Source organism: Hypomesus transpacificus, chromosome 16 (genome assembly GCF_021917145.1).
Source record: "Hypomesus transpacificus isolate Combined female chromosome 16, fHypTra1, whole genome shotgun sequence".
Lineage (NCBI taxonomy): Eukaryota > Metazoa > Chordata > Actinopteri > Osmeriformes > Osmeridae > Hypomesus > Hypomesus transpacificus.
In genome coordinates this window covers 4,787,196-4,806,911 of record NC_061075.1, presented here as the reverse complement: position 1 = coordinate 4,806,911, position 19,716 = coordinate 4,787,196, and the positions used below count along the sequence as shown (strand labels likewise).

Below are 19,716 nucleotides of genomic sequence, written 5' to 3'. Positions count from 1 at the left end.
AATAATTCATTGAAATTGCGCTCGTTCTTAAACTGTGCTCTATACTGTTCACTTCACTGACAGTATTATATTGATCTCGATGTTGCCGAGAATATGGCAGACAGTATCAGTCATTGGTAGGAAAGAGTAGGGAGGACAATGCCCCTAGTGGGCCAAAATTCGACAATACTCTTCTTTGCCTCACTTTTGAAGCCGTGCCAAATGTTTTTATCGTCAAAGGTGCGCACCTCTGCAATTACAGCATTTACTGCAGCCATAACATTTATGAATTCCAATAGAGCAGCTTAGAGTAAATGTCTTTGAAAAACAGATTAATGGACCTCGTGGTAAATTATGGGAGCTTGTTCACGTATGCACACATTACAAGACAATGATTCATTGGACATACGTCTACATCTACACCATTCGCGGCCTTCTTTATATATTTTAAGAAAATATAGAATAATGTTATCCAGACATATTTTCTTATGGATGAATTAACAGTTTTTAAAACATGTGCCGCCTGCAATTGGTTATATAAGCCTTCGTCATATAGTGATAGCCTACACCAGGTTGCAGTAGCCAACTTTTTTAAGAACACCATTCTTAGAGGCCACATCACAGAACATTAGTGAATAATCAGTATAAGACATGGGACTAAGAAACAATAATACAATAAACACATTGCAGTGCAAAATAGCAAACGACTAGTGTATGTACAAACATTGAGCATTTTTAGAGATATTTACATTTTAACGATATATAATTCACGTCAGTTTACAAAAATATACCCTAACTTTTTAACTTTATTATGACAATAGATGTACCCTAACAAAAAGCATTTCATTATTTTGAACTCTGAACAGCAAAGAACTCAATAAAACAGATTATGGTCATCATTTCATATCTCTTACATATGTAGGGAGAGATGTACAGTGTAGGCTATGTCCTATCTGCAGAAATGTCGCCGCCCTGGTCTAATGGGGTAATGGAGGTAGTTGAGATTACTAGTAAGACCCAACTCAGTCAATAATGTGCTGTAATTGTGCTGAAGGGTGCTTGATGTAACAAACCCCTTCTCAAAATTCACCTGAATCAAAAATACAATTTAAGGTTTATGATCTCATGCAAGAGATTGGTAAGCTACATTTTTTAAATGGTCAAGCGCGAAGCAAGAATGCAAACATTCTCTAGTCTAAAATCCTCTTTTTTTTTTCTTGTGGGTTGCCACAAGGTCCTGTTAACCCACTTCTGTTTTCACACAGGGCCAAGCAGAGTGAAGAATGCAATCCTGTCACTACTGCCTGATGCTTGTCCTAACATCTAGCCATGACAGGTGCCTTTTATACAGATATTGTCTGCATATCTGACTGTAAAACTATATTGAACCCTGCATCTCTGGGCTGCTGCATTTAAGCATTTTATTAGTAATGCTGTCTGGACCACAAGCTTTCCTTGACTTGAGAGATTTTGTTTGGTAGATCAATTCTTCCCAAGTAATTGGGAGATCAATGGGGTTTTGGTTGTCTTTGATTGTTTCTTACTAATGTTTGGAGTTTTCCTTTTATAACACATTGATCTGAATTCATTTGATTGATTGATATGTCTTTGTACAGATTTTCAAATTGTGCTCTCCAGTATGGAACGCCGAGTAAGTCACAATTAAATAAATAAGTAGATCGGTAAATAGATAAATAGATAAATACATATGGCTGTGTAAACCCTGAAATTAAAAACGATGGCAATAAATATATAAATATAGCATAATATAATTATATTGCTGAATCCATTTACCTACATCAATCAATAAATACATATATTTGTTTTTGAAAAAAAAATGTTTTTATTTATTTCATGGGACTTTTATTTCCTAATGCCACATATATTTCCAAGCACCTCATTTATTTCTGTGCTGTATTTATTTCCAGTCTCGCATGCAAATGAGAGGGGCGTGATCTTCAGACCAACGCAGCTGCACAAGATTGAAGGCAGATAGGGACACCCAGGGGCGAATCTAGGTTCCCACTTTTGCGGGGGCTAAGCCCCTAGATAAAACTAGGGGGATCTGGGGGCATTTTCCCCCAAAATACATTTTTGAAAATGGGACAATTTCATAAAGGGACAAATGGGACAAAAATCCTCTAGTGGGTTTTAGGAAGATAAATTAACAAATTTAGATTTTAAGGTCACATGATAAGCTGTTTTTGGATGCTTTTATATAGGCCTTTGTGGTTCCCTATTACTGTATCTGAAGTATCTTTCCCGAAATTCAGCCTTGGTGCATAATTACAGCCACTACGAGCAGTTCCACAATGAGCTTTCCTCAAAACGCGCTGTTTCTGTGTCTGTAGCATTAAATACTAATGAGGAGGAGAGGGGCGGCAACATGCGCACATTTTTACAACGGATGTATCGCAATGGCTCTTAGCCCCCGTTGCTGTAAGATGCCTCGAATTTAGCCATTCTCATCAGATCACCCTGTTTTGCAGAGGTGCACACTCATAGTCATTTCAATGAGGAGAAAGGCGGATATCGCGCGCCATAACACCAACAGCAGAACGGTTATCCAAATAACAAAGAAATGTACAACACTCGCATTACAGCGTTTGTATTCACACACACACTTGATGCCATCTACCTTTAAATTAGCGACAGTAACTCAGCTGTTAGCTGCAGAGCTAATGTTACAGCCACAAGCTAGGTAACCATATAGAGTAAAGCAACAAAATGATATAGCGTTAGTTAACTTACTTGTCCAGGTTTGTATCTTGACCAAGGAGAGTTAGTAATGATCCAGAATTTAATTTCAGCAAGGCCAGCTTTGTATTGGCTCAAGTTGAGGAAACAGTAGTGGCTGAAATGTTTGGCGCAGACATACAAAACTTTGGGAAGTGTCGGCGCTTTTCCAGTTAAAATAAAATTAAGATACTGGTTGTGCAGAGGCTTGGATGAAGGAACTAGAAAAATACTTTTGTTTTGATTTGTACATCCAAACACTGAGCAACTGTTATGTTCGTTCGTTCGTTTGCTAGCCATGATGTCTCTCCAGCAAAAAACGATATCACACTTGCCTTTACACGATCGTAGCTCTGTTTTTCATGGGCGGGCCAGATTATCTGGGCGGGCAAAGCAGAGAGAAGGGCGGTAGCCTGGCTCCTTGCGACGTCACAAGGAGGAGAATTTCAAACCGAGCGTTTGAGCCTTCATTTTCTCAAAGGCGGAGAAGAACACCCAGGGCTTGGTTTACACCTATCGAAAATTCTAGCCACTGGGGGACCCAAGAAAGGCTAGGGGAACTCATATTAATGTTAAATAACCTCCTCATGTGACCTTTAAAATATGAAAGGGCTTCAGCCCCCAAAATAGGACTAGATACGCCCATGGGGGACACCTAGATTCGATAGATGATGGAAGACATTAGTAGTGTCAGCGATCGCATGCTGACCTTATTATAGATCAAACTGATCAGCATGGCTTGTCAGGATATATTATTTTGGACATTGTAGATGTTGTTGTTGGGCGGATAAGTGCTCTACAGAACATACACATTGACCACGAAGCAGGGGCGGATCTACCGAGATGGCATGGGGTGGCAACTGCCACCCTAAAAATAGCCTTGCCACCCCAGCTGCCACCCCAGTTGGCAGCTTTGAAAACAAAGAAAGGTTGTGGCTCATCTGACATTTGCGAGAGCGAATTTCTAATATCCGACTAAACTAATGCAGCACAAGACGACTCCACCCCCCTCCACACTCCGCCGAGTTGGACATTTGCCAGAACGACTTTTTCTAATATCCCATTGCAAGTGAATGCAGTACTAGACAACTCCAACCCCCCTACTCACTCCGCCGAGTCATACATTTGCAATGGCGGTCAAAGGATTCTGTTTTACTTGTTGCTCATGGTAACCCTGCGCACAGTTATGGGTAATACCTGCCACCATTGAGACAGCAAGGCAACTCATATGCCATTTTGAAAAAAAATTAAGACATTTCGAACAGAGCCCGTGAGCAACAAGTTAAACAGAATCCTTTGACCGCCATTGCTCTAAGTTTTTACAATTCATATTTCAGCTAAATGGTACTTGTAAATCAGCATCTGAATTCAAATGTAACGAGAAGTGGGCAGTGTAGTTACTGAAAATGTACTTATTTTATTGATGAAACTCATATCTGTAAATTTGCTCCGACTTTTCGATAACGTAGCTAGCATTGCATTGCAGGGCAGACACTAGCTAGTTGCTGCGTTTTATCATAATCCTATCAAATGAGTGAAATACAAACACAAATGTTATGAGCCTATATTAAACACAAGTTTAAATACAGTTTAACTTGACTTAGTGTGACAATAAACTTGCATGACAATAAACTCAATGCAATTGACTGCCGTCTGACAGAGCAAGCTAGTGTGAGCATATAAGTACACGCAGCGCGATGACGTACATCCTGTCCTAATAGACTGTTCGAAATCAACGGTTTTGGAGATACCTCGAAAGGACCTGTCTAGTTAGACACCTGTCTAGTAAGAGATCAAGGATTAAGACAGTGTTCGAAACCTTAGATAGCTATCTGCCTTCGATCTTGTGCAGCTGCATTGGTCTGAAGATAACCACGCCCCTCTCGTTTGCATGTGAAACTGTAAATAAAAACAGCACAGAAATAAATGTGGTGCTCGGAAATATATGTGGCATTAGGAAATAAAAGTCTCAAAAAATAAATACAAGTGGCATTAGGAAATAAAGTCCCATTAAATAAATAAATTTAGTTTTTTCAAAAACATCATTTTGAAATAAATGTATTTATTTATTGATGTAGGTAAATGGATTCAGCTATATAATTATATGATGTTATATTTATTGGCATCGTTTTTAATTTCAGGGTTTATTTCATAGCCATATTTATTCATGTATTTATCTATTTACCGATCTATTTATTTATTTAATTGTGAGTAACTCGGCGTTCCATATTCCAGATGTCACCATTTTGGATGGGTAATGCTCAAGTTTTTTTTGCGTTGAAATTGTTCCACATTTCCCGTAATTGATTTTGATTAATTGCGTTCTAAATATCTTCAAGTTTCATCTGGGCATAGTTTTGGTTTTTGTTCCTAATTGTATGTTTATATTTGTTTAAAATGTCATTGTATCTACTGTGTAGGGTTGGGTTTTGTGTTTGGCAATGTTTTTCATTAGCTAGTTTATTTAGGTCTTTTCTGATGGTTTTACATTCTTGATCAAACCATTTTTCAGTATTTTGCCTTTTAATTGGTTTCCCTTTGTGTTTGATAAGGTCTGCTTTGACAGCTGCTTTGTGAAATATCATATTGATATTATCAATTGCCTTGTTTACACCATCTCTGGTTGAGGCGTATTGATTTTGGTCATATTTTGATGTCATGTATCAGATCAGGTGAGTTCAAGGCCATGATGAATTTGTCTCCACTGTCAGGGGCCCATCTTTATGTAGGATGTAATTTATTCCGTTTATTGGGTTCCTTTTTTGTTTCACTCAGTTGACCCTGAGAGTTTAAAAAAAGACTTTTATTTGTTTGTGGTCTGTGAGGAGGGATTGCTGCCTGACAGTGAATGCACTGATAGTGGAGGGGTCCATGTAAGTGATTGCATAGTCTACCACACTAGACCCAAGAGCTGATGTGTACGTGAATCTCCCTAAAGAGTCCCCTGTGAACCTCCCATTAACTATGTACAGGCATAAGGCCAACAGAGGTGCACTACCTCCTTGCCACTTTGATTTATTACAGAGTCAAGGTTGTTCCGGTGGATGATAGTAGGTGTGGTAAACAGGGAAGACTGACCAAACACATGGTTGTTGTCCCGTGGGTCGATTATGTCAGGTTCGATTCCTGTCCGTCCATTCAGATCTTCAATTAGGAGCACGTTTCCCTGGGTCTGGAAATATGTGATTTCAGAATGGAGAGTTTAAAAAATGTCTTCTTCAAAGTAAGGAGAATCTATTGGGGTATATAAATAGCACAGAGATATAGATCTCTATCAGTGATGCCCGGGGTTTGATCTAACCTTAACCTGTTAATTTCTTCTAGGATCACAATGACTGTTATTGAGAGACTTGTTGCTTTTGTTGGTTGGTTGTAATAGATTTAAATTATTGTACTCGCTGTGAAATATTTTTACTTTTGCTTGTTTTTCTACAGGTAGACTTGCACTTTTTGAGTTTCAAGTTGTTTAATTGCAACTTGGTTAACTGCATGCTCTTATCAGGGTTCGACATAAGCGATGGCCCGATGGCCTGGGGCCAGTAAAAAGTAACGTTGGGACAGTTAAATAGCAACTCACTGGCCCGATCGGGCCACTGCAAATTATTGATTGAAAAAAGAAATTCGCATCGTAAAAGTTAACATCCTTCATGTTTTACTATCTGCTAAATGCATAAATAACTTTGCAGCTCGTGGGGCGCACATTTGGCAAATCAAGAGTTGAGTAGTAGGCCTAAGTGACGAGTGGTTGTCAAATTGTAATTCTCTAATTTCGAACTGGCGCGAGACAAAAGTGAAGATGACAGCAAAGTAGAGCTATGAGTTCAAACGGAAGCAACTTTTTTTATGGAGCTAAGATGCACTGGGTGGTCTGTCGTATGATCCCGTCTAAAGCAGACAAAGGTGGATATTTTTTACACAGGTACCGACAATTTTCGACAATCCCTGACCAGCCATGCTAGCGGACAGCACCTGGTTTGCGTGACAGTTAAGCGTAGCCTATGTTTGACAATCCGTCTTCCAGGCCGTTGACCATGCTGGTTAGGAATTTAAATGCAGATGCCCATCATGTTATTGCACGACTTATAACAACGGCATATCACGTAATTAAGACGGACAGACGTTCGCCTTGTTCCCCCGAGCTGTAGACCAATTATTTGTTTGTAAACAATCGGGATGCGCGCGCAACGTGGCTGCAGAAAACCGGGATAGGATAGCATTTTAAATGGCAAAAGGACCACACGGATAATACAAATAGTTAGGTTTAAAAAGAGCAAAAGCGTCGAGGATGACATGCCTCTAGGAGAGAAAGCGATTACCCAATGATCTGTCGCATCAGAATTTTGATTTGGGTCACAAAAATCTTGAAATTTGAGTGAGAATGTCGCCCGGTACAGACCGCATAGTCGAGCGGCAACCATGTCTTTACGTCATGTCTCAAAGTTCATAAATTTACACTTTTACAGTCAATTCTACATTTAAAAAGTCTTTCAAGAGATATGGGAATTCTGCTTTTAGTCAGCTGGTCCGATTATTTTTCTGATTTGTTTAAACTGGCAATCTGAGTGAGACTACTCAGTCTCACTCAGGTGAAGATAGCCAGAATCTCGGATTTCTTTAACCTGTCTGTTTCATTCGTCATTTGCCTGAGAAAGCGACCTCCGTTAGCCAGGCTAGTTTTGCCCGATCACTTGGACAGGCTATTTAAGGGTATCGGGGTCAAGTGACTTTTGTGCATAGACAAGTGAACGTAAATGTATTTGTCAAAAGGCCAAGAGCCTCAAAAATTTAATATCAAGCACTGCAATCCAGTGGCCAGAGATTTATGATGACCTGAACGACACTTCAAGAGTAATAGAACGGGGAGAAGTTCGTCTTTTGCAACCCACATGCGCAGTTGAGACTGCTTCACAGTTGTGTGACGTAGGGTGATAATTGGTCTATTGAACTGCAGCAGAAGAATGGTGTCGACTTGGGTACTTAGTATCATACTGATGAAATGCAATGGAAGCTTTTATAAATTAGCATTGAGGGACCAGAGGTTTCAGTTTCAGCCAGACAGAGTTGTGCAGAGATGGCTGTCAGCAGGGAAGAGAGCACATCATTTTTTAGGTTAAAAGTCAATTGTTTTGCTGACTATTACCTTATAATTTTTTATCACTAGAAATGTGAATTCATTTTTGTTCTTTTTATATCCAGGATGGGTTTAATAAATGGTTTAACATGTTAACAGAATAACATAACTTATAAGTCTTTGGTTTTGTTGTAACAATGATAAATTACAACTTTTGGAGGGGGGGTCAGTAAAAATGGCCTTGGGGCCAGTAAGTTTCAAACCCACTGGCCCGTGGGGCCAGTCGCATTTTTTTTTAATGTTGAACCCTGCTCTTATGGTTCTTCCCTTTGGCATTTATTTGGTTTTCACAATGTATGCTTCATGTTTTGGCTGCTCGCAATGTTCGGGGCTATCTCGTTGTTTTGATAAGTGACCTATGCACTTTTGTAAAGATGTCTCTTGGAAGTCACTTTGGATGAAAGCGTCTGCTAAATGCATAAATGTAAATGTAACCAGATATAGGATTTACCCTGTTTAACTGGTGAAATATGATGGCAAAGACCTTCTTTATACCACACCAAGATCCCCCCCCCCCCCCGATGTTCTGCCCTTGCGTATGTTAGTTAGTTTTATAGAGGGCACCTTGACTTCATTGTATCCTGGGGGACAGTGAGTGAGCAGATTATTTTGACACCATGTTTCTGTCAGCACGATTATATCATCGTCTTTGATAGAGTTAATGAATTCAGGGTTTCCACTCTTCAGCTCAGAGGTTGAGGAGTAAAGAACCTGTATATTCCAGCAACTTACCTGAAATGAATGCATTTGAAAACAATAAAAATGAATATGGATAGTGAGACAAAAATTCAAACACAATAATTTCTCTATTAACAACACTATATAATAAATCTATATGTATTTTATGGAGGCGTGTTTTCGCAAATATTACCGCTGTATGGGTTACTACTATTTCTATTAGTGCTACTACAAACAGTATAGTTCCATGTTGTTCTGTTTCTCAAGTGGGCAGGTGTACAGTACAACTTAGCTGGATAGAAACCTGGTGCACAGGGTGTGCAGCATCTCCCTGATGTCCCCAAGCTCAGAGGTAGCAGGGGAAGGGGCTGTGGCAGCAGCCTGGACTAACAAGCTGCTGTGGGTGTGGAGGGGGACAAGGGGCTGCAGCATAGCTCTGTTGCTGTGGAGGGGGTTGGTGGGCAGATTTGGGGATATTAAATATCTAATAAATGTATTTATGAAAAGAATCAACCAGAGGCAACCAGACAGCATACATCTTCTGGGTCACATTTCTGGGACAGATATAGGAAATGTACATTTACATTTAGTCATTTAGCAGACCACATTACCACAGAGGTCAGGGCGACGGGTCTGTAGTCATTATGTCCAGTTGGTCTGGGCCTTTTGGGCACAGGGATGATGGTGGAGGACTTGAGACAGGCTGGCACATGGCATGTCTCCAGGGAGGTGTTGAAGATGTAGGTAAACACCGGAGACAGCTGGTCAGCGCAGTTCTTGAGGGTGGCTGGAGAGACAGAGTCCAACCCAACTGCTTTGCGGGGGTTCTCTCTTGAACAGTTTGTTCACTTCTCTCTCCTGAATGGAGAGGGTCGTCACTGTAGACGGGGGGAGGGGGGAGGCCTCAGGGGTGGAAAGGGGTTGTTCAGGACTGTCCAATTGTATTTCAAATCTACAGTAGAACTCATTCAGGTCGTTGGCCAGGTGGGAGTCGTTAGTGGAGTGGGGGGCTCTGGGCTTGAAGTTGGTGATCTGCCTGAGGCCTCTCCAGACAGAAGCAGAGTCGTTAGCAGAGAATTGATGTTCTAGTTGTTAGCAGAGAATTGATGTTCTAGTCTCTGCGAGTACAGTCGTTTAGCCTCTCTCTCCGCTTTGCTAAACCTGTTCTTCGACTCCTTGAATCTGTCCCTGTCCCCACTCCTAAACGCGGCCTCTTTGTCCAGCCTCAGCCTTCTGAGTTTAGCTGTAAACCAGGGTTTGTCGTGGTTGTAGCTCACCCTGGTGCATGTTGGTATACAGCAGTCCTCACAGAAGCTGATGTATGATGTTACAGCCTCCGTGAGCTCATCCAGACTATTGGATGACAATAGTCTGGTAAACAATGTACCAAATTAAGCCCTGTATTGTAAGAGGTCAGTTATATTTACTGTAACTATGGTATTTGTTTCCTAATTGGCTTGTATGAGGTGGAATACAGACATAGGAAAAGTTACATTTGTATATGTACCTTTGTATCTCAATGGCTGTGGGTAATCTGAGAGCATTGTTGGCTCCAATATTATCTGTGAGTGAATGCTGCCCTCATGGGGCCACATTAGTTGCCTTTTAGTTATATTAATTATGCTGATTTGTTGATAGTACAAGATGCTAAAGTTAAGTATTCTCAACTACAGCATGCTGTTTTGTAACAGTATGTGATAACAGCTGTGCATTGAAAAGTGATCAGACAGCTAATCTAGGTATAATTCCAGGAATTACACCATTCAGGTCATTGTTATTTTCTTATGAATGAATGAACAAGATAAAGCTAAATTTGTCTGTTGAACTCGAAGAACTAGCAACCAGTCAGTCAGAAATATAGGTAACACCATGGGCATTGCACTTACCTAATTCATCAACAGTCTTATTATCAGCACCCCCCCCCCCCCCCCCCAATAATGTGATGCGATCATATCTAATCTATGACATTCTACCACAATATCGATAGATAGGACAAAAAAAAACATGACTTTGGAAAGTTTGGACCCAAGTTGAAGCACCTCCGTCAATTTAACACGTGGTGGTATAAACACGCAGCTGAACTGTACCACGTGGATAAAATAACAGCTGCGCACAGCGCATCATGGAAATGACAAAGTTTCAAATAGGTGTGATCAAGAAGCTGGATCATGCGAGAATATGGTTGAATACAACGGAACGATTTTAATATTAGAACAGTTCAACACTGAAAACAGTTAGATATTCCAAGTGTATTCTATAGCTATAATCACTTTCAGTGTGTTTATACACATCCCCATTCTCATATCACCCTCACATCAATGATTTAGTCAGTGCAGTAAACATCCCTTCGGAATACAGCGGTAAAACACAAAATATACAACACTAATGTAGTTACCAAGCTAACTACTACTAATATGTATAGTTGTACACAGGATAAATACATCCAGTCGGTATATATCCTCCTCGTGCACCTGCCGGAAACCAATGCGCGGGTACGATGTGATAATTCAAGTGTCGTGAATGGAGGAGCATGATTGTGGGCGGGGAACCGTGAACGCGCAGGATAGCAAAGTAACCCGCGCGTCTCCTACGTATCTGTCTTTCTTTCTCAGTGTCCCACGGAGTAGACTGGGCCACGTGCAGATCCCTGTTGTATAATTTTTTTACCCTATTCTACTCGTCCAACGCCACACAGAAAAATCATGGTTAAATTAGCGAAGGTAAGAATTGTATTTGATTGCGTTGTCTTTGTTCTGTTGTTTTTACAATGCTGTCTTTTTCATCTGAAGTTCACGTTAAGTTCGTCCATTGCGCATGCTAGGAGCAAAATACGGATCAAAGCGCTGAAAAATACATTTGTGCCTGGTATAATTATTTCAAATTATGAGTTGAGACTGTACGGATTAGTTTCCCACGGTATTGTGACAATTTTGAGGTGAAAATGTTACAATGTTCTGTAGGAAATGCACGCAATCGTTTCTTCTCGACCCAGATTTGATCAGCCATGTTTCCTCCTTTAGCAATCCTGTTCGGACCAAAATGGCCATGCTGCGCCTTCGCAAATCAAGCATGTTCTTGGTCGGCTAGCCACCTATCTAATCCCGTTAGGGTTACGTAGTTCTTATGTACTGTATCTATGCAACATTTTAACAAGGTGTTTTGGTTACCCTGTTAACTGTCTTTACTGTATATGTAGTTTAGTATGTTAATTATATTTTGAACCTAAATTGCGTAATGATGCTAGTGAAGGATTTGCTTCCCCAGCAAGCTAACCAGCTTCAATGCAAGCTTAATCCGGTTAGCATGTTAGCAATTAGGTTGTTGTCTAGTGTATATTCGCCTTTGATTATTTTGTCCTTAAATTGGTTTTTCCTATGGATTTTCGTGCTAACTGTATCAGTATGTTGGCTAACGTCGTTATTCAGACAGAAAGCTAGCTAGCAAACAAGGCCCAATATGATCTCCACGTGGGTTGTGCGCCTGCTCCGTGCCCCACACGAGGTGCAGCGATGAGTCTTTGATTCGTAATTATTCATACAGTATCTGATTATAGGGAAACGTGTAAGAACTACTGCTAAATGATTTACACACAATAAATGAATTTAACTTATGAAAAACTTTAATGAAAGACTTTGATGAATAACTTGGCGTTATCATGAACTCCTCCATTTAAGGCCTTGGGTTTTTAGCACTGTAAGCCTTTTGAATTCACATGGATCATTTTACATGTCTTTTTTCTGTACTTCACAGGCAGCGAAGAAACAGGCAAATCCCAAAAAGAAGGCCCCACCGCCACCAAAGGAAGTTGAAGAGGACTCAAGCGAAGAGGAGAGTGAGGAGGAGGAAGTGGTAAGACGCAACATGTTAACAGGCATCAACAGAATGAAGCCATGCTCACTAAGCAACAACATGCATATCACATTATTTAAATGGTGTTGACTCAAGCATAGACTTGTATGAATAAATGGCGTTTTCGCACTTGTCGCCGTATAGGCCCCTCCTCCCAAGGCAGTCAAGAAGGCGGCAGCTAAAGCCAAGCCCACCCCTGTCAAAGCTGCCAAAAACGGAAAAGCCGCAAAGAAAGCGGAGAGCGAAGATGATGAAAGCGATGGCGATTCAGGTAAGACGGACAACACGTGCGCTCGCACTTAGGCTGCGTTGTCATTTCCCCACTGTGCATTCAATGGCGTTTAATCATCCCCCACGCAACCTTTTTTTAGAGGAAGAATCCGAAGAGGAAGCTCCCCCTGCCAAAAAGACCCCCGCCAAGGCAACCCCTGCTAAGGCAGCACCCGCCAAAGCCGCGGAAGAGTCCGACGATGAAGAGGAGGACGACGATGAAGACGGTAAGTGAAGAACGCAGCCGTCGCATAATCCGTTGCGCGTATCGAGTCACCCATATGCCCAACAGGGGTGCCTCCATTTCTTGGCATACGTGCAGTTGCTCAGTACTCATGTGTGGAATGTACGGAGGTAGAACAAAGCCAATGCTATGTCTTCGGTACCAGTGTGTGTTATCGTCTGCTGGTTCTATCCTCAATCGCTGGCACATCTAAACGTTTGGTGGTGTAAATCGGATCATGTGTTTTATTGTAGCCAGCTACACATACTCAAATGTATACTTCAGTGGCCACACCAAGCCTGATTTGACCTTTTCATCTTTGTTCACATGCAGATGAATCAGAAGAGGAGGAGAAGGCCCCCGCTCCTAAAAAAGCCACTCCTGCTAAACCTGCTGTGAAAGTAACTCCCGCCAAGGAGGAGTCCGACGACGAAGAGGACGACGATGAGGGTAATCATCGCTTTTCATTGAAATGGTGTCAGCGGTCTGGTTTTAAGTGTGTGTGATGACCAGAAAGGGACTTAATACTGAATTTATTTGATGTCATTGTATTGGTCTGATGCCTGGCCCGGAAAACGGAATGATGCAGCGATCTGGTTTGTAGTTTGACCTTCTGGTGTCTCCCTTCTAGATTCCGAAGAAGAGATGGACACTGCCCCTGCTCCGCCAGCTGCAAAGGCCAAGAAGGCTGGCATGGTGAAAGCTAAGGAGGAGTCAGAGGAGGACGATGAGGATGACGACGAAGAGGATGATGAGGATGACGACGAGGAGGAAGAGGGTGAGTTTCATAATCGGGACTTGACCTACTCCGTGTCAGGTGGTCTGCGAATGAGAAATGTATACAGTATGTTGCAAAACCCTCCATTTCTTGCCATACATGCAGTTGCTCAGTACTTTTGTGTGGAATGTACGGAGGTAGAACAAAGCCAATGCTATGTCTTCGGTACCAGTGTGTGTTATCGTCTGCTGGTTCTATCCTCAATCGCTGGCACACTTACAATTTGTTTACACAATGTTTCTGCCTAGGCTGTAGGTTACACCATTTAAAATGCAATGTGCATGTAGTATATTTTGAATAATCAAGGATTAGTGTCCTAAGTAGACTAGTGGTTAATGCCAAGGAACCATCTGTTTCTAGACTGTGGAACACCAGTATCTCTCAATTTAAAACTCATCAAAACCTATTTGAGACCATGACCAGCCATGTACGGTTAAGTGCTGTTCTGAAACATTAGTATTTGTCTCATCAGATGCCCCAGTCACCCCTGCAAAGAGGAAGGCCGAGAACAAGGAGACCCCACCCGCAAAAAAGGCCAAATCTGATGGCGAAGGTAAGCCTGGAATTTCAACTTTTCAAAGCCCGTAGCCAGCACTGCAGTATTTATGATGAACACAAAGGGACTTAATACTGATTTCATGTGATGTCACCTTTGAATACAATCTGACACTGTCAAGATTCCATGAGCGCTCGCTGGTCATGTACATCCCATAAAACTCAACCCGCAAAACAAATCTTCACAGGGGGCTTCTGTCTGTTCGTCGGAAACTTGAATGGCGAAAGCAAAGATTTCGACGAGATCAAAGAGGCCCTCGGTGCCTTCTTCTCCAAGAAGAACCTGGATGTTCAGGAGGTCCGTCTGGGAGCGTCAAGGTTAGTCAGCCACATGTGCAACACCAGGAGAGGTGTTGCGTCTACCTCGTGCTGTAGTAATTCGACCTACCTGAGCCCCCCCCCCCCCCCCCCCCCCCCCGCCTCCATTTCTTGGCATACATGCAGTTGCTCAGTACTCATGTGTGGTATGTACGGAGGTAGAACAAAGCCAATGCTATGTCTTCGGTACCAGTGTGTGTTATCGTCTGCTGGTTCTATCCTCAATCGCTGGCACAACTATCAAACCCATCGTCTTTTCTTAAAAACTGCAATCCTTCGTTCCTGACTCGGCTTTCTCCAATAGGAAATTTGGATATGTCGACTTTGCCACTGAAGAGGACCTGCAGAAAGCCATTGAGTTGAGCGGCAAGAAATTCATGGGGCAGGAGCTGAAACTGGACAGGGCCCGCAGCAAAGAGAGCTCCCAGGAGGGGAAAAAAGGTGAGTGGTCTGGACAAAGGCACCGAGACCGGTCCCCTTTGTCCTCCCAACGTGCCTCGGAACAGCAGTGGCCGTCTGTGCTCACAAACGTTCTCCTCCCAACAGAGAGGGATGCGCGGACGCTGTTCGTCAAAAACCTCCCGTTTTCAGCTACGGCCGACGACCTCAAAGAAGTGTTTGAAAACGCAGTGGATATCAGATTACCTCCTGGACAGAATGGCTCCAACAGAGGGTATGCAGTTCTTTTTTTTTCTTTTCCTTTTTTTTTAAAATCATAAACGGTGCACCGCTTACGTGTGTATATTTCTTAAAATTCAGCGTCAAGTTCCTCTACTGTATATTGAGTGGGCTCCGTGTGTGTTTGTTTGGACAGCATTGCCTACGTGGAGTTCAAGACGGAAGCCGTTGCCGACAAGATGCTTGAGGAGGCCCAGGGAGCGGAAGTGCAGGGGCGCTCCATCATCGTGGACTACACAGGAGACAAGAGCCAGAAGGGGGGAGGCAGACCTGCGGGTAAACCTCCTTCATCACTCTTTTGAAATCCCCAGTTTCATTCGGTTTTCCAAGCACCTTTTGACGCCGGTCGATTTCAGAAAAGGATGTGTGCTTACACCTCACTGGGTTATCTTGGTTACCCAAGTAAGAGTTGTGGAAGCGTCAAAGGGTCTTGGAACCGAAATTGAGTCTGGCCCACTTGGCAGGACCAGAAATGATGCAAACACGTTACTCCCTGAACCTCTGTGAGGAATCTCAGATAGTCAAGTACTGAACTGGCCCTGACCCTCAATAACCAAGTTGTGGATGTAACTCAGAAAACGCCTAACTCCTCTTTTCCTCCCATTTCTAGCTGCTCCAGGAGCTGCCAGCAAGACCCTGGTGGTGAACAACCTGTCCTACAACGCAACAGAAGACTCCCTCCAAAGTCTGTTTGAGAAGGCAGTTGCCGTCAGAGTACCACAGAACAACGGCAGGCCCAAAGGGTGAGTGGTCCAGTGGCTTTCCTCGCTGCCCGTCATGGTTCCCGAGCATTTGGATTGGTTGTTTCATCGTCGGTTGACTATCAACATGCCTCCACCAAAAGGCCTTCTCATGAGCTCCTCTCTGTCCCCATCAGTGGCGTTGTACGGATTCGCACGAGAAGCAGTCACAATCATAGTAGAACAGGCACGCCCACTCGTTTGGATGATGCCCATGTCTGCTGTGGAACAAGTCCTTCCATGGCCCCTTGAGACATCCCTTTCTAACGGCTTTTGTTCTAAATTCCTGGTGTTTGTTCTTCTGTGCAGGTTTGCCTTTGTGGAGTTTGAAAGCGCAGAGGAAGCCAAGGAGGCCATGGACACTCTGAACGGCTCTGAGATCGAAGGCAGGGCAATCCGGCTGGAGTACAGCCAGAACAGCGGAGGCAAGCAGGACGGAGGCAGGGGGGGCTCAGGTACAGGCAGTTTGTCTTTTTTGTGGTTGTTAGTACACAGCAAATGATTTCTTACTCTTTGCTGTTGCACTTTTCCGCCATGTTGTTGACACATTGACCTCTTCCCTCGTCAGGCCCCACAAAAACACTGTTTGTCCGAGGCCTCAACGAGGACACCACAGACGGCACACTCAGGGACTCGTTCGACGGTGCAGTCGCCGCCAGGATAGTCACAGACCGCGACACAGGCTCGTCTAAAGGGTAGGCCTCGGTGGTTTCCTCTCCTGGTGTGCGCGGGTCCCCCAGCTTCTCATGAGCTCCTCTCTGTCCAAACAGTGACGTTGTATGGATTCGCACGAGAAGCAGAGTCACGTTCACAGTCAAACCGGCACCTGCATCTGTGGGAGTTGCCTATGTCTGCTGTGATACATAAATGCCTTGCTAATTGTCTTAGTTTTTCCAGTAGCCTTCACATGCATTTCATCACGGATCTCCGGTTCTTTGTCCCTGCTGAGTGACCTCTTCCTCACTGTGTGCCCTCTCCCGCCCTCCAGCTTTGGCTTTGTGGACTTCGACAACGAGCAGGACTGCAAGACCGCCAAAGAAGCCATGGAGGACGGTGAGATCGACGGCAACAAGGTGACCCTGGACTACGCCAAGCCCAAGGGCGAGGGAGGCTTCCGAGGAGGCCGCGGAGGTGGTGGTTTCGGCGGCGGCGGTTTCGGCGGCCGCGGGGGAGGAAGAGGCGGCCGGGGCGGGTTTGGCCGGGGCGGCGGCGGTGGTGGAGGATTCAGGGGCGGAAGAGGCGGCAACCGAGGGGGTGGACGCGGCTTTGGCGGTAAGAATGAAATCTGAACGAAAACCCTGACTCCATAAATGGTGATCAGCGACCATATGATGCAAACAATATTGTTCATACCCCATGACGATCAAGGACAGTCAAGTCCTGAGGTCAAAAACGGGTGACTTGGCAGTACAGTAGCCTGCCTGTGGGGTTTTTAACCAAACTACTAATTTGATCCTAACAACTCATTCTGCTCTTAATTCTAGGTGGCCGAGGTGGTGGTGGTGGTTTCGGAGGAAAGCCCCAGGGCAAGAAAATCAAGTTTGATGACTAAAACCTCAAGTCTATTTTTGTTCCTTTTATTTTTTGAACGGACTCTGGTTTCATCGCTTTTCAGAGCCTTTTTGGACATTCCAGAAAGCGTCATTGATAAATAATGGGCATTTTAGTCCCGTCACCCTCTTAAACCTATCCCTTTTATCATATTCCCTCGTCTTCACCCCCCTCATCTTGTGGGCTGCCTACAAGATGTCCTAGCCGCCCACACATATCCATATTGAGTCAATTTCTCTCGTTTTTCTTTTTTCCAGAGGCGTAAAACAATGTCTAGCAACCCTGCCTGTTTGCTGTGAATAGAAGAAATGTCCCTGTTGGTTCAGATACACATTGTACATTGAACAATTTGTATTATTTCATTTTACCTTTTGTAAAAAGTGCTGTATCCTTAATATCCATATGCATTTTGTTTGTTTAGTTTGGCTTGGGTATAAATGTTTTACAGTTTAATGAAATTGTGAATGGATGGCGATATTAAATCTGGGCCCTGAGCTGTTGGGCGTGTAGAATCTGGTAACATTTGTGTACTGTCATGTTTTTGGGTGGGGCAAAGTCGATGTTAGAAGCCACATAAGAGCTCAAGGCCTGTATAACTCTTAACGTGCAAAATGTAACTAAATAATATTTGTAGTGCATTGACTAATTTTCCCATCTGAGAATCTAAGGTTTTCCTGAATGTGCTGATTGAATAAACTATTGTGATTTTTAATGTGTTGGCTTTCCATACATATAAAATGGTGTGACCTAATTAATGGTCAGTTGAGTGGAGAGGCAGAACAATTATATCTGTAATTCCTGATGCCCGCCACAAGGTGGACGTATTAAGACGCGTTAGAAATAACGCAAGAGGTATCCTTTCAGACACTGCCCTAACTACCTGTTGGATGACATTTCCAGTAGATGGTGCTAGTGTTCACCTGAATTGGTTAGTCATCACCTGTTTAACCAGAGCCTGAAACCTACATTGTGTAGGTAATGTTGAGAAGTAAATCACCTTAACATCTCGATAGCAACCAATACATCTAAGTGTTTGGCAGGAATATGAAATCCAACATATGTAGCAGTCACAGGATTAATAAACATGGCAAACCAAGCCCGTTCCAAGACTTATTGGACGGGTTACCTGTCTACCCACCTGTACAAACTCTGCCCCTGCACTCAATGTGCCCAACGTGAGGGAGTCAGGTGGCTGAGCGGTTAGGGAATCGGGCTACTAATCTGAAGGTCGCTAGTTCGATTCCCGGCTGAGCCAAATTACGTGTCCTTGGGCAAGGCACTTCACCCTACTTGCCTCGGGGGAATGCCCCTGTACTTACTGTAAATCGCTCTGGATTAGAGCGTCTGCTAAATAACAATGTAAATGTGACTAGTTTTCAACCAGGCTAGGCAGACTTAATTCGTGAAAAAAATTATGCTTATCAAAAGCGCTCTTTCGTACTCCAACTAGACTAGTCTCCTGGAAGTTCTGTAGTCAGGAAGTGTGTTCTTTTGTTTTGTGGGAATGGCTTTGAAGGGGGGGGTGGGATATTATGGTTTGAATCGTTCAAAGATAAAATAGCTAGTCTCACAAAACTTGCCTACACCAGCTTTAAGGACCGGTGTGCTAGTGTTGAGCCACTAAACATCCCTTTAATTAGCAACATAATGCTTTCTGTTCTCTTCAGTATATTGAGTAGAAACAATTTGCATCTATTGCTTTTCCTTCAAGGTTAGAGATGTGATTGGTTGATGACATTGAAGGGACAAGCAGACAGTCGCATGACCCTGCACCTGAACAAAGGGCTCTGTTCCTCTGGGTGTCCCGGCAGGAGGCTCCATTGACAGGCTGCAGACAGCCGTCTGAATGCCCCCCATTTAAGTATCTTTGGGCCCCTAGCTTGTCAGGTTGTGACAGGAGTTTTACTGGACTCTCACGCCAGTGTCACGTCTAAAATTCTCAAATGTCTTTCAGACTGTAGAACTCGGCTATTTCACTTCCAGTGGAGATTTCTTTTAACCACCTGGACCACAGAACCACTTGGAAACAGAGCAGATAAAGAAGCATTGTATATAGAGGAGAGGGTGACACTCACTTTGAGTCATTTGTTCTGAGACTGGTCTAAATGGCTTCTTCTAAATGGAAGTATACTGTGCCGAGGCTGCAGTACAATGAGTCTTTGTCTGGGGACATGGCGCTCCAGAGCCGAGTGCCATGAAGACAGGAAGGCCACGACATTCCTACATCATT

General features: G+C 43.3%; 1 protein-coding gene and 4 non-coding genes across 5 annotated transcripts; all 5 read left to right on the top strand.

Annotated features, from left to right (window-relative positions):
• The first annotated feature begins 11,114 nt into the window (after nucleotides 1-11,114).
• On the top strand, nucleotides 11,115-18,006 carry ncl (nucleolin). The gene is made up of 16 exons (XM_047037094.1): nucleotides 11,115-11,244; nucleotides 12,275-12,373; nucleotides 12,518-12,644; nucleotides 12,745-12,870; nucleotides 13,200-13,316; nucleotides 13,498-13,644; nucleotides 14,117-14,197; nucleotides 14,388-14,517; nucleotides 14,822-14,958; nucleotides 15,064-15,190; nucleotides 15,332-15,471; nucleotides 15,806-15,938; nucleotides 16,245-16,390; nucleotides 16,504-16,630; nucleotides 16,924-17,207; nucleotides 17,420-18,006. The coding sequence occupies exons 1-16, from the start codon at nucleotides 11,227-11,229 to the stop codon at nucleotides 17,485-17,487; spliced, it is 2,007 nt and encodes a 668-aa protein (XP_046893050.1). The 5' UTR covers nucleotides 11,115-11,226; the 3' UTR covers nucleotides 17,488-18,006.
• LOC124478917 lies at nucleotides 12,941-13,078 on the top strand. Its single transcript, XR_006957327.1, has one exon. It is a non-coding gene; the product is annotated as a small nucleolar RNA SNORA57 (small nucleolar RNA).
• On the top strand, nucleotides 13,725-13,862 carry LOC124478919. Its single transcript, XR_006957329.1, has one exon. It is a non-coding gene; the product is annotated as a small nucleolar RNA SNORA57 (small nucleolar RNA).
• LOC124478916 lies at nucleotides 14,619-14,756 on the top strand. Its single transcript, XR_006957326.1, has one exon. It is a non-coding gene; the product is annotated as a small nucleolar RNA SNORA57 (small nucleolar RNA).
• On the top strand, nucleotides 16,674-16,802 carry LOC124478914. Its single transcript, XR_006957324.1, has one exon. It is a non-coding gene; the product is annotated as a small nucleolar RNA SNORA75 (small nucleolar RNA).
• Nucleotides 18,007-19,716: the final 1,710 nt, after the last annotated feature.

What these genes read in the sequence shown, in the direction of transcription:
- ncl (XM_047037094.1), top strand. An exon ending in TGACGACGAGGAGGAAGAGG is followed by an intron (nt 13,645 to 14,116) that starts GTGAGTTTCATA and finishes TTGTCTCATCAG; the next exon opens with ATGCCCCAGTCACCCCTGCA. An exon ending in AACAACGGCAGGCCCAAAGG is followed by an intron (nt 15,939 to 16,244) that starts GTGAGTGGTCCA and finishes TCTTCTGTGCAG; the next exon opens with GTTTGCCTTTGTGGAGTTTG.